The 13,912-nt window shown below is 38.3% G+C and overlaps 1 protein-coding gene across 1 annotated transcript in view; it reads left to right on the forward strand.

Annotated features, from left to right (window-relative positions):
• bcl2l1 (BCL2 like 1) overlaps positions 1-13,235 on the forward strand; it is a 34,588-nt gene extending 21,353 nt beyond the window's left edge. Inside the window, exon 3 of the mRNA XM_055048549.1 lies at positions 12,979-13,235. Coding sequence (XP_054904524.1) covers positions 12,979-13,122 — 144 coding nt within the window. The 3' untranslated portion in view covers positions 13,123-13,235. The remainder of the gene's footprint in view (positions 1-12,978) is intronic.
• The last annotated feature ends 677 nt before the right edge of the window (positions 13,236-13,912 follow it).

Genomic DNA, 13,912 nt, shown 5'->3' on the forward strand with positions numbered 1-13,912 from the left:
ATCCCGTCATAGACCGTTTGTCACGGTGTAAATCAGAGGTCGCATCACCTCCCAACCTCACGTCACAATCGGTTTCACCGGGCAGAACAGGGAGTCGCCTCCGTGTCTGTGTGTGAGGTAATGTAAACAGCAGTTTCATCATGCAGTCGGATATGACTGAAACTTTTTTTTTTGCTAAAAAAAAACACAAAAAAAACACATGAAGCAATAGTGTTGCACGCTGCACTCTGGCCCATGCGTTGTTTGCGTGGAAGCAAGCAAGTGTTGCAATTTTTTGGGGGAAAGTGTTGCTCAGCTTTGCAAAGGTCCTTCTGACGAGCTCACTCTGGGTCATCAGGCTTTGGTGAGCTGTGATCAGGCTTTCTTTTGCCCTTTGAGTGAACTGTTCCCTTTATTCTTGATCATTTCAGTTTTAATATCTTGGTAAATAAAGAAAATTTTTTTTGCATTATCCTAATTTCAAAAGAAAGCATTTTATCAATGTATGCAGAAAGAAAATATCAGACTTTGATTCTTGTGACTTGAGGGCTCATCGCTCTCCAGGCCAACTCGGATCTTGTAGACGTGGTCATAATTGATTGTTTGTTTTGGCTATTTATTAAGCTAACAAAATTGCCAAGTGAGAGCCAACATTATTATAGTTAACTAACGAAATAACAAAAATTACAATTAAGAAAACATTTTTAACTGAAATAATCGTAGTTAATGGATAAAAACTTTAACAGCATTTATCAAACTAAAACATATTTAAATTAGAGACATGACATCCTCTGTGTTTCTGTCTATGAATTTATTTATCAGTTTTTTTGTACTTGTGTAAAATATATTTTTTCTACACAATCAGTTGGAAAATCACAGCTCTCCATACTTCTCCTGACGGAACTCGTGCTGTTCCGCAAAATGGCACCGGAAAAAGTTGGGAGAAAACACCAGATTCAGTTGGTTGTTTGACAATAATTGAATCAATTTTTTTTTAAATCGTATATTCATTACCCAAATTATGAAGATACTTGGGTAGTAAAGTATTGCTTACTCAATCATTGTAAACATACATTGCGATACGTAGACCTTTTTGAGCTTTACACCTAAAAATTTTGAAAAAGTATGAAAAAAAACTAAAAATTGTACTATAACTAAACTGAAACAAAGCAATATTTAACTAAAAAAATAGTAATTTAAACTAATTAGACAAAGAAAAAGTCACCTTGAAATGAAACTAAACTATCATAAAAAATCTGAAAATTATTATAACCCATGGTGAGGACACCTCCTGATGGTAAAATAGATTTCGGTTTTGTTAAGGGTGCACCGATTACAGTTTTCTGGTTGATCACCGATTTTCAGAAAACCTCACCTGCCGAGTCCAATTTGACCGATACCAATTTTCTACATATAGGGCTATAGTGGCTTACTTTCAGACCTTTACAGATGAGATTGATGGATACGATTGATTTTACCCTTGTATCGACTGATTAGAGACGATCTGAAGACTCTTAAGGACAATTTTTGCCTAGAAGCATTAGAAGTGATGAGGTCACACCCAGAATTAAGCGGTTCAACTCGTCAATGAAGTAAACTAGCATTTTAGAGCTATTTTAGCAAACCCTTCAGCCCTGCATGTACTTTTATTCACCAGTGCTAACTGTTTATGGTCACCGGTGGCATGCTATGGCTGATTTCAAATGGAAAAAGCTATGCTATAAACAGTTGCAGCTGAGAAGAAACACAATTTAGCATGTTTTTAAGGAGCATGTGAACCTTTTTTTTTTTGGTCCAGTTTAGTGAGAAGAAAGGAAAGTAAAACTCTTCAAATGTTACAGGAGTAAAATAACTCTTTACCAGGCATTATCTTTACAAAGCAAATTTATGCCTGAAGCTCAGTGGCCAGTTTGTACTTTAAGCATCAAATATGGCAAAAAACCACAATGTAATAAACAATACTTTGATTTTTCTCTGCCCAGATAGCTTGTCACTTTAACTGTTCTTTTGAACAGGTTGTTTTTTTTGTTTTTGTTTTTTTGTTTGGTTTCGTCTCCTTCATGGCTGTGACCCAACGCTTTATAAAACCACTTGGATGGAATGAAAACCATCTTCATAGTTATGCAGGTGTGTGTGCATGTGCTCATTGATGGTTGAGCTTCTCTGATGACTTGCATGATGACTTATTGTTGGATCGTTGATTCCTTTCGACTCCCTCCTCAAGAAAATGTCTGCAACTAGATTAAATAAACTGAGATTGCCAAACTCTACCCAATGATCTCTATAAAGGCTCTTCCAACATAACTTTTTATGTCATAAGACCTGGAAGAAAACATGTACTGCTTTTACATTCCTTTTTGTTCTGAAGGCTCATTCCTCCACTTGTTCTGTGGATAGGACTGGTTGATCCGGATTGTATTTTATAAAGCGTTTTTTTTTTTTTTAAATGCAGATAGTCTATAAAAGCAGATGTCTGAGAACATACATGTCTCCAAGTGGAGGAGAAGTCTTTGTCAGCTTGTATTGCAGCCAATAATCTAGCGGGTAAAGCTTGGTTGTTTGGGATTGTTCTCTGCGTGTGACTGACACCTAGAGCATCGCCTTGCCAACAGCTCTGTCAGAATCTCCGTCTTGCAGTCGGTTTGCAGTCAGTTTGTGGTGCATCACGTGCCTTGTGGGTTGTGTCTGTCAAGAACTGCATCTCTAAATCTTATGTTGCAAACAGATGCAGCAACCTGTAAAGATAAAAAACTGAGAGTTCCAAGCACATATGCAGCCAAGAGAAAATCACACCAGAACAGGTCCTCCGACTTTCGATGACCTTCATAAATAGTATTTAGAATTTTTTTTTTCCAAGTCTACTTATCATTTAGGTTTGTTTAATGTGAGGACAGTAATTTCACTGAACAATAGTAACTACAGCATTTTTAAATTAAAATCTTTCTATTTAAGGTGCTAAGTGGCTCAGGTAGAGTGCATGCGCCATGTGCAGAGGGTGTGTGTAGTCCTCAATGCATCGTCTTCTCTCTCCACCTACTTTACTGTCAACTTACTGTTTTAATAGAGGCCAGTAGTGTCAGTCTTTAACAAATATGACCTGAGAGAAATCTGACACATTTCCGCATATTTTTTTAAAACCGACTGCAAAAAAAAGTGGAAAAACTGTCAATTGTTGAGTGGAGTTTTCATACTTGAGAACTTTGACCTTAACGAGTTTGTTTGTAAGTGGTTCCCAAAAGATTTAGGAGCAAACTGCATATTTCACAGAGAAAGAGAGGCAGCATTTTCCCTCAGGCTGAGGCTATGGTCAGCTTAGTGAGGACATTTATTAGCAATATCCTCGTAATAGGCATTATGACTTTCTTAAACCTTTTCTTCAGAAAAAATATAAATGAGCAAGATCTACTTTTTGTAGCGCTGAACATGGTTCAGAATAGTAAGTGGTGAACATAAATCCCATTTAAGCCTGCATAGACTGAACCTAGCACTATTCAGAATGAACCGGTGTCCTTCAATTGAAGGACACCTTGACCAGAGGGCAGTGGGCTTTTTACCAAGATAGTTCAACACAGTCCTTGAGTGGAAGAATGCCTGGGGAAGGCCTTGCTTTCCAAAGAGTGGAACGTGGAAAGATGTAGTTACTGCAGAAGGATAAGAGCAATGTATCATACCTTGAAGATATGGATAAAAATATTAATGCTATTATAGTAGTAAAATGCTAAGAGTCATTTGAGTTTAACCCTTCCTGCCCAGTGAGTGTCCCACTCACAATGTAATGCATCCTGAATATGACAGACCATAAAATGGGCAAACGTAAGGGTCTGTGCTGTGCTGCTCAATAAAAATGAGGCATTACGAAGAGAACAATGACGGAGCTAAATATGTTGAGATTTTTATTTAGATTGACCAAAGTGGACAATATCGGAAACAGTTAAGATGGAAAAATTAGTATACAAAAAGGCAGAACTGGGAAGGTTGGACATGTGCAGAAAGGTGTAACAGCTATACTGAACAAAAGATAGTAAAGATTGCGCTACTGTGGAGGTGAATAACAGGAAGAGCTCTCTCCTCACTGAGGTGTTGAAGGTTACCTTGAATGTTGGTTTTCCTGAAGATTTTGATAAGTTGTTGTTCAAAAGAAAATCAACCAAAAAACTGATAAAACTAAGTAGTAGAAAAAAATACAGTGAACTGCAGAAGTTAATTACTTAGTAGTTCCAGAATTAAGTAAAAGTTAGTTATTAATGTAGCGACATTGAAGCTTTTTTTTCCCCGAAAGACTTGAAGAATTGATTTAAATGAAGTACAGTCATCAATTGCAGACAGTGTTTTTCAAAGCGTCTCCAACTTATTGAACTCCGATCCATCTTCAGTCCTCTTTGGCTTTAGAGGAAGAGGACGTGAAGCGTTAATCAACGTTTTTGTACGCGTCACAGTCAGGAGGTTTCACCATCAGGGGATTTGAGCGTTGCAGCTTGTTTATGTTGCAACATAGAAGCAACAACAAGTCAGGGGTTGATGAATGGGAAGACGCCTCTAATGATCGTTAAAACGCTCCTTTCTCCACACACAGAACCGGGCCATTTATCAGCTGCAGAGTTGGACCTGCAGATCCAGACAACACTCTTGCACATCTCACTCGCTAATCAGCTGCTTCTTGGTAGCCATGGCAACCAGCTAAGGAATCCCTCCCCTCACTTTTAACTTCTCTTCTCTCTTTTTTTTTTTTTTTTTTAATGTTCGCCCTTTTGCTTTCATGAGCTAATCCTTTCTTTATCCTTTTATAGTCTTCCCCAGCTAACAAAGGAAGGGGAAGTTAGAGATGTAGAAAACACTGAGTTAAAAGAAAAAGCAGGTCTGGTCTTAAAGCACTTTGCAGGCTGCTGCCTAGCATCTGATTTCCTCTGGGAACTCAGCTGAGATAAAGGGAAAGAAAAAAGGCGTGACCGTGTGAAAGAGAAAGCAAAGGAGAAGATAAAGATGGGGTTTACCTGTCAGGTGAAGCTTGAGTGAGAGCCTATTACACCAATAGTCCCAACTTGATATGTGCATAGGTAATAGACAGGATAGAAATAAAGCTGGAATCTCAACGGGCCGGAGAGTAAGGCATTCTGAAAGGAAAACACACGCTACTGGTATTTACTTTCTGAGTTAAGAGACGAACAATGGGAAAGTCATGTTTTCAATTATGTCTGCAGAACTATGCAAAGAGGAATATAGCTGCAGGTAATTTGTATTTAAATGTACAGTGTGGCCACGGTGACCTGGTAATAATGATGCTGCCACCGTAAAGGTTGAGCTAAAGCATTTGATTTATCTTACTGTCCACGTTTGCGGTGGTTACACTGAGACCTTGTATATCTGCAAGTGGTAGAGCTGCAGAAAATATGTAATTGCATTACCATTCTAATGATATGGTATATTAATTATACCCCCCATTTTTACAACTCTTTCTTTTCCTTCATCACGATGTCCCAAACACAGACTGTGAGAGTTAGGATCTCTACCACTAAAAACGTACATCAACTGTGGGCATTACAGGTAGAACAGACCAAAAATATTATCAATACAGAATGTGCAGGCATGACATTGAAATATGAAATTCCACTCGACATTACATCCAAGCAGTGCTTTGTGATTTTGATAGTGCACACTTTGATATGGCGTTGATGGCTTTAATTTGACATATTGTTCAGGAATCATATATTTTTCTGCCTAACAGAATGTGTGTCAGAACCTCCAATGGAGAATTGGTTGCATAATTAGTTATATAATTCACCTTGAATATGAAAGAAAATATGTACATTAACATTACATCCTCCTGATATATTATTAGCCGATAACCAATATTAATCAATGCTATATAACCCTACCACTTTAATAATGATCACACCACCAACATTGCTTCTCTGAACCAGTTAAACATCCCACAATCCTGTCCTGCTTCACTGCAACGTTTCCTATATTGTTCATCCCTAATTATTATCATAAAGCCATAGTATCATCTTAAGGATGATTAAAAAGTAAAAGGACTCTAAGAAACTATTCCTGAGGAATGACATATATAGCAGAGGTTGCCATGTGTGCTCTGATTGTATAGTCATTTAGATTTAGTTACTTAATGCCTAAAATATTTTGAACTTATTGTGTTTATTGTTTAAGTATTCTTACTTTAGTTGTGGATCAAACTAAAGCAGTATCTTTTCACATTAAAGTTACAGAAAAACCAGCCTTGTCTAGTCAACTTTAATCAAACTCTGGTCTGTTTGCCTAGAAAGTCCAGTTTGTTGGGGAGGTGTGAATGCAATCAAACTGATGCGGACCAAAAAAGCCAACCAGATCTCAGTTTGGTTGAAGTGAACTTTGGTGCGGTTCAAATGTAAAAGCCAAGCGAGCTGAAGACTTTAAAGGCAGGAAGTGAACTACAGCGCAGGGCATTCTGGGTAAATACAACCAAAATAACTGTGCAAGTGTAGTGCTGTTGGAATTTTTGTTTTGTTTTTTATTTATTTAATTTTTTTTTTTTTACCAAAGATGAAGGAGAAATGCTACAACTGGTGAACTCAACCGCTTCTCCATTTTTGTGAAGAACAGAGTTGCACCCCAGTGTCTACTGAAGAGATTCATGTGTTGCTTCCCTGAGTGGTTCTTAGTGTATCATCACCACAGACCAGGTGGACGGGTTGCTCAAAGGATTTGGTTTGTTTGACACAATCAAGTGTGAAAGACAACATTCGCTGAAAATGGAACAAATTTTCCCCAATCAAAATCGAATACAATTTTGGTCCCCAATCAAATCAAGTCTACCGGACTATCAGTAGTGAAAAACGAATTTTGAGTGACGGTGTCACAAAACAGGCAGACACCTATTATGTTGAATTCTTAATACTACGTTCAGGTAGCTCTTAAAAGGTTCACAAAAATTAGCTAACTTTGTTTCAGAAATGATTCCTTATCACTGACTGGTAACGTGTCCAGGCTTGTCTGTTTCAGAAGACTTCAGACCTTATCAAGAGTTTTACACCCACATTCCTCACATTGTTGTAGAAAGTTTCACAGGGAGAGACCAGGATCAGACTGCCTCTCCTTGACTCTGTAGAGCCAATAGAAACCTTTCTAAGTGCATAGTCATCCATTTGAGCATTCTTAGTTGAATCAAAGCAACGTGTTCAAATAAACATTTTGGACATGACGTCATTTGCTTCCGTTCCTGGACGCCGCCTGCCTATTCACCCTGTCTTCATAAATCATAGGCTGAAGTGTCCGCCTGTCTGATGGTATTCCTCCGCTTCATCCGGACTGTGCTCTGCGTTCTGGTGAGGTGGAAGTTAAATATTTACTTTACTCTGGAAGCTTCCGCCCATAGCCAGAGTAAATAGACCTTTTGATTCCTCACACTCATTACCAGGCCTTGTGGTAGAATGGGTCATGAGTTTTCTTTACTGAGACAAACGGTTTCATTGAGTAAGAGGTCAGAAATGTGAAATATGAAAGGACAAATTCCAGCCTCATGAGCGCAGGCTGTCGATGAAGCCTAAAACCCTTCATTCTGTTCAGATCTGTTACACATTATCACATTCCACAGATCCTAGGTATTTAACCAAGTTATACACTTGACATTGACGTGAGGGGAGAAAAAAAAAAGCTCCTTAAGTGTTCACACACTGAAGAAGTGGTAATATTTTACAGCATAAGTGTTTCTGTTTACATAGAATTAAACCATGAATGAATAGAGCTACTGTTCAACAAGATTAGCTTATTTTAGTATCCCACAAACTGAACTCCAAGCGAATGGCTCTGCTGAAGCTTGAAACAGGGGTTTATGTATTCATCAGAAACTGTCCCAAAGCAACATTTACCCGACTCAAAGTTTCATCTTTTTCTGTACTTCCAAAATAGGGATGGGAATCAACATTAGTGTAATTGTTTGTTAATCAATTCAGAATTGACATACACATCTTTCATCAGCTTCCAAGAACGACAATGTAGTTGTAGTTCCTTCCACTTTGTAAATGTGAACTACTTTATATTGGTTTGCTCCATAAAATCCCAATAAATCTTATTCAGTTTTGTTCAGTAGCAAAATGTGGAAAAAAGTTAAAGTGGTATGAACACTTTTTGTGATGCTCTGCACTGCATAGAAATATGTCTGTGTCTCTTTCTGACAATACGTTGGTGAGATCATGTGCCAGCAGTCTAATGCCTGTGAAAGTTAACTTTGGTTTCCTGAGAACTTTGACATTGCAACACCTACCCTCCAGAGTATGGTATTCCATGTTCTGCCATTATTAGTGTTTCCAGACCTTGAGCAACCAGTGTTTCCAGAGAACTTGAAGGCAGGTTCATTTCCTTTGTAAACGTCGGGCACTTTTCTGACTACGATGAATAGCATGAAAAGAACTACACCTCAGAGATCTGTTCTTGCACAGGCAAAACACCCATGTTGCTTTCTGCCTTTGGTTCTGGTATTACCTTCCTCTATGTCCCGGAAAAGAAAGAGGTGTTCCTGAGAGGCCCCCTCCCTTCACAAGACAGACTCACAGCTCCATCTCCTCATTGATCGTCTTTTCATTAAAGCTCTTTAATTTAAGATTTACATTAGAAAGCCAAGAGTGCCATTGGCTCGATATTACATCATTCTCCACAGTTATCTTTTTAAAATGTCAACATAAGCAGGATGTGTCACAGGTGATCTGGTCTCTCACTTTTAGCTACAGTGACTCTCCTGGTTTAAAATGAGTATTGCATCACATGTGTATCTGTGTGTAATGCGCTGACATCAGGACAGTCCACTATACTGCAATTTACTGTAATTTTCTGCCGATATATTATAATGAATTATTCAGAGAGAAGCTTTATATGCACAGCACACTCTTAATCAATGCAGGGTGATCTCATATTTGTCATGTTGTAATTGGTCGCAGTGATGGAGTATTCGTGTTATACTTACCATAATGGATTTTAATGGAATATTCTTCAATCTTTAACATGTCCCATGTGTATGATATTGCAGTTCCAAGAGCTCAAAGTTGCAGTGCATAACAGTAATGAAGATCTATCAAAAGTTGAAATGAATTTGTTTTTTTTTTTATTACCGTATTCCCTCTAGAGGAATACGGTATAACAGAAAATAATGGTGCGTAACTATACACCGTATCAAAACCTGCATTGTATCTTGCATTGAAGCAAAAGACAAAACAGTTTTTAAGCTGTTCATCAGATTATCAGCAGTTTAAGGCCATAGCCCTGAAAAGTCTAAATCATAAGTAGGACCTCTGTCATTTTATCTCAGAGACTCATAAATGTGTCTGAATCATAAATGAGGCTTCTTGTAAAGACCAATCGCTTCCAATGTTGGATGCAATCATTTTTAGTTTCCTAAAGGATCTGGAGTAATTTGGGACAATCGAATCAAGTAGTAAACCCAAGTAAATTTCACATGTGCTGAGCTGGAGGACGAAAAGACAGATCCCTTACTCAAAGTACTGTCCAATAATCATAAGAAGGCATTTGTGAGCAAAAGTTTAAAAAAAAAACAAAAACCCTGACACAACCGCCTGTCTTTCCACACCTCAAACTTACCCACTTAAAATTTGCAAAGGAGCATCAAAGATTGCACTGTAATGTTTTGTTTAGTCTTCTTTATCTTTGATTTGGGAATGGATTTGTTTTTATTTTTTAGTTTGACTTTATTGAACATATTGTAATTAAAGAATAAACCAAGTCATATACAAAGGAAATCAGTTAAAAAAAAAACAAGCAAAGGATGAACAGTAGTAGAGTATATTTACATTCAAAGCAATGGGTAGAAACATAAACTTAGTTTTACACCATCCCCTCTAACATCAGTAGCATCATCCAATAAATTACTCTTCATGTTGACTTTGTTACAACATTCTTAACTAGTTAGCATTTTCTAAATCTGGTACAATGCATTCATATTTCCATGCCAATGAAATTCTTTCTAAGTCAGTATACCATAATTGACAACTTCATTAAATAGATACAGTGACATTTATAATAGCTGTTATGACAGTAATTGTTTCTCATATGAATATGCAGTGATGACATTGTATCTGTCATTCAGGTTTTTCTGGAAGTGCTTTTATGTTTTTCCAACACATTTGGTAACATGATGTCTCATGGTTTCCGGACCAGTCATGAATCCCGGCGTTGTTGCTTGGAAAATGGCCAGCCCGTCAGAAAAGAATGGTTTTGTTCCAAGGAAAGCTCCAGTGATTCAGCGGATCTCCGGCAATCAGCTGAATGCCTGGGTTTTTATTTGTAAATCTTTCAAAGGACACTTGACCAGCATGGAAAACGATGAGTTGAGGATAAAAAGTGATGTTCATAATCTGAAAGATAACAGCTGGACTTTCTGAATAATAAAGGAAGTTTTGTATTTATTATATGGAGCTCCCTAGAGTCCAGGCTTTTTACCAAAGTGGCCAAAATTTAAGTAATAGCAAACTTGAAAGCACGAGACCACAAAAATCTTAGAACCTTATATAATCTTACATTTTTAAAACTAACTTTTTGTGCCCTTCTTATGTTATCTTTTCAATAATAAACTTTATCTTCTGTAGAAATGGATCAGTAAATTATTGTTGAAGGCTTAGTTTCTCTCTCTTTTTTTCGCTTTTCAAGTGAAAAAAGTAGTGGATGATGAGGAAGCGCATGAAAACAAGCCCATTGATAACCACAAACAGACAGACAGATTTCATTGCCATTAAATTGTAAATTTAAATATGTACATACTGAAAGAGATTTTGTTGCAAGGCACCAATGATTATAAAATAATAATAAAAGTATCAATGTAAATACAATAAAAGATTAAATTAATGGCAATTTAATAGTCCTGCGGCGTCTATGGAATCTGGTTGTTGCAGAGCAGCTTCATCCCTTCATCCAACCAGACCGTAAACACGAGGAAGATTCCACAACTCAAAATTACAAATAGGTTATTTTACATTTAATTTGTCATGTTCATGTTTCAGAGCAGGATGGAAAGCCCCATGGTTGACCAGAGACCAAGATGGAAAACTTCAATGTCTCTTACAAGGAGATATTCACATACATGTGCAAAAATATTTCAACAGGAAGAATTTCCCCAATCACTACTGAATACAGTACTATTGTGATGGAACGTAGTAAGAAAAAAGAACCTTTATGTCCCCAGGGGACGCTGTCGTATTAATGATGATAAAATTACCTTTTATATTCAAGTTTTTGTCCATCTTGCTCAGCATTTGGTTTTCCAGTTATTGTCAGATAAACATACTCATTCAAAATCACCACTGCTCACCCATTTCCAGTTTTCTTTGAGGTTTGTGTTCTATGTTTGTGTGTGTGTTAATTTGTTTTATTTTTTGTGTAACCAGCTTGTTGGGTGCTGCAGATTTCAGCTCAGGTTCCTCTTGAAAATGAGATGTGGATCTCAGTGGTGTTTTCACCTGGTTAAATAAAGAAAATGTACATATAATGTCTGTGTTAATGCAGTAATCTGTCCGTCCAAGAATCTTTTGTCAACTCATAGTATGTTTCCTAAGACATTGTTATTATTGTTAACCTATTATTGTTCCTATCCTATTGTACTATCATAGGAAAAACACCACATTTTGATCAGACATGATTAAAAGTTGCTATTCACGCCATCAATGGTATACATTCTATCAATCAATACGTAAAGTATTGATTGATACCTTATGTTACCGGTGGGTGAAGGGGAAACCTAATTTTAACATTTTTCTCCTTTTTCATCTTTTTTTCAGTGGCTATTATCTTCTTTTGGATTTGTCAGATTATTAAAAAGCACATTTTAAACTAAATGCTGTTAGTTTATGGATCAAATGTTTTTTTGTTTTTTTTTATCTGACACGTTGTCCACTATATTTTATTGGTTCATGCATCACTTTAGAACATCATGACAACGTGACATTTCACCTCCAGTGAATACATTGCTGTCAGCTGAAACTTTGTTTACAGCAGTAAACAAAGTTCCATTTAGACGCTTTTCCCTTTTTCTGTTTGGTCAGGTGGTTTATTTCCTTTTTTCTCTATGCAAGTAGAAATCGTGCAGATGTTGAGAAAAATCACATAAATCCACATATCTGAATGCTTAAAACTTAATCAAGCCCCCCTTGCCCACTCCTCTCCAAGCCCTTTTGCTGAGTTCACTCTGACTAACACTGATCCACCTCAGTCAGTCACTGTCACTGTTGTTTTGGTGATCTGCTCCTGACACACCAGCCCCATAAATCACTTCACTTTGGAAGTTTGGACAACATGAGGACATTAGTATGACTGAACCGGGTCCTTGTTCGTGTCAGCTGATGAAAGTCTCCATCCTGTTTGTGTGTCATTTGGAGCCTCGCTGGTGCCTCTGTGTGGCAAGACCTTGAAACCGCAACTTCTGCTGATTGATTTCCAGGAAATGACAGTCAGTGGGCGGTGAGGCAGTGCGAACTTGGCAGACAGAAGACGGCTGTCTACGACGGTGGCTGTTCTGGAGGGACCTGTGTGGGGCTGACGGGGTGCCAGAGAGGTGGCAGCGGGAAGGGGCGGAGCCTCTTCCTGTTAATTAGCAGGGCCGTGTTGTTAGAGTCCAGACAGGAATCTCGCAGGGGATTTTTCGGGGGTTTTGATTCACCTGCCTGGTTCCACATGCGAGTCTGTGGGTTGTGACAGATCTTTGAGTGTTTGGAGACATTTACAAAGGGAATCTACCGACTTGTCATTTGCAAAATGCGTGTGTGCTTTTCAAAAAAGTGTGTGCTTCCCCCCCCAGCTTTTCACTAGGGATGCACCGGTCTACATTTTTCACTACTGATACTGATGTCTGAGGTTTAGTAGCAGCTGACACACATTCAGTACAAAATATCGGTGCTGAATTTACTTAAAATGTTTCTGCTTTTGAGAAACAGTCACAAATGTACTGATTTAAGTTAATTATTACATTAATATCAAATTAAGTCTTGTTACTCTCTCTTTGTCTTCCAGGAACGTTTCGCTGAGATCTTTGGGGGCAACGCGGCAGCAGAGAGCAGAAGATCTCAGGAGAGCTTCAAAAACTGGCTGCTGCTGGGGATGAGTGTGGTGACGGCCTTCATAGCCGGGTCCATCTTCGCCCAGAAGCGCCTGTGAGTGGAGTGGACAGTCGCCCTCGCCTCGCCCCGCTGTCCAATCACTACGCCCAATGTTAAACATGAAGGTCCTGTTCCTCTCATCAGAACTGCTGATGTGACGAGAATCCAAACTGAGAATCCAAAACGTTGCCAGAAGACTTAATAAGAAAAAAAAAAGTTTTTAGTATTCTTGTTCACTTTTTCTTCGATACGATTTTGTGGTTCTACAAAGACTGGCATGTTGTTTTCATTCACTGAGCCCTTTGTTCCCTTTTTTTCTCCCCTCCGCCACTTTCCTTTTGTTCCTTTAAACTTTTTTTTTTTTTTTGCTGCTCAGATTTATTAAAGATCTTATTTTCATCATTCTTTTCGAATGTTTGGAATTAGTTTTAACACATTTTTTTCTCTGCCATTCTAGTTTTCTACAAAACTGAGTTTAGCTTCAACGGTGACGCTGAAAGCCTGTCGCATCGAGTCGGTGTGTTTTGTTGCCCCCCCTCGCCCCTCCCCCACAGAAAGCAGCTTTGTTTGTGCCATATGGAGAGTGAACTACCTTCTGTAGTTCCAAATTCCCGTCTGCCATCCCCATCATCATCCTCATCCATCAGTCCATACACAGTTTAAAGGAAAGTCTAGCTGAGAAAAGCGTTGTTGGATTTTGGCATAGTGTCGGTGTTTCCGTTTGCCTCATGGTTACCGCAGCGATGTGGTTGGCAGCTTGTCAGGATCTCTTATGAGCGGTAAAGGATCCAGGAAATACCGTAGCGACGCATGACTTACTGGAACACAGGTGAACATGAAAACATCAA

The sequence above is a fragment of the Poeciliopsis prolifica genome, unplaced genomic scaffold, assembly GCF_027474105.1.
Source record: "Poeciliopsis prolifica strain line A6 unplaced genomic scaffold, Auburn_PproV2 SCAFFOLD027, whole genome shotgun sequence".
Lineage (NCBI taxonomy): Eukaryota > Metazoa > Chordata > Actinopteri > Cyprinodontiformes > Poeciliidae > Poeciliopsis > Poeciliopsis prolifica.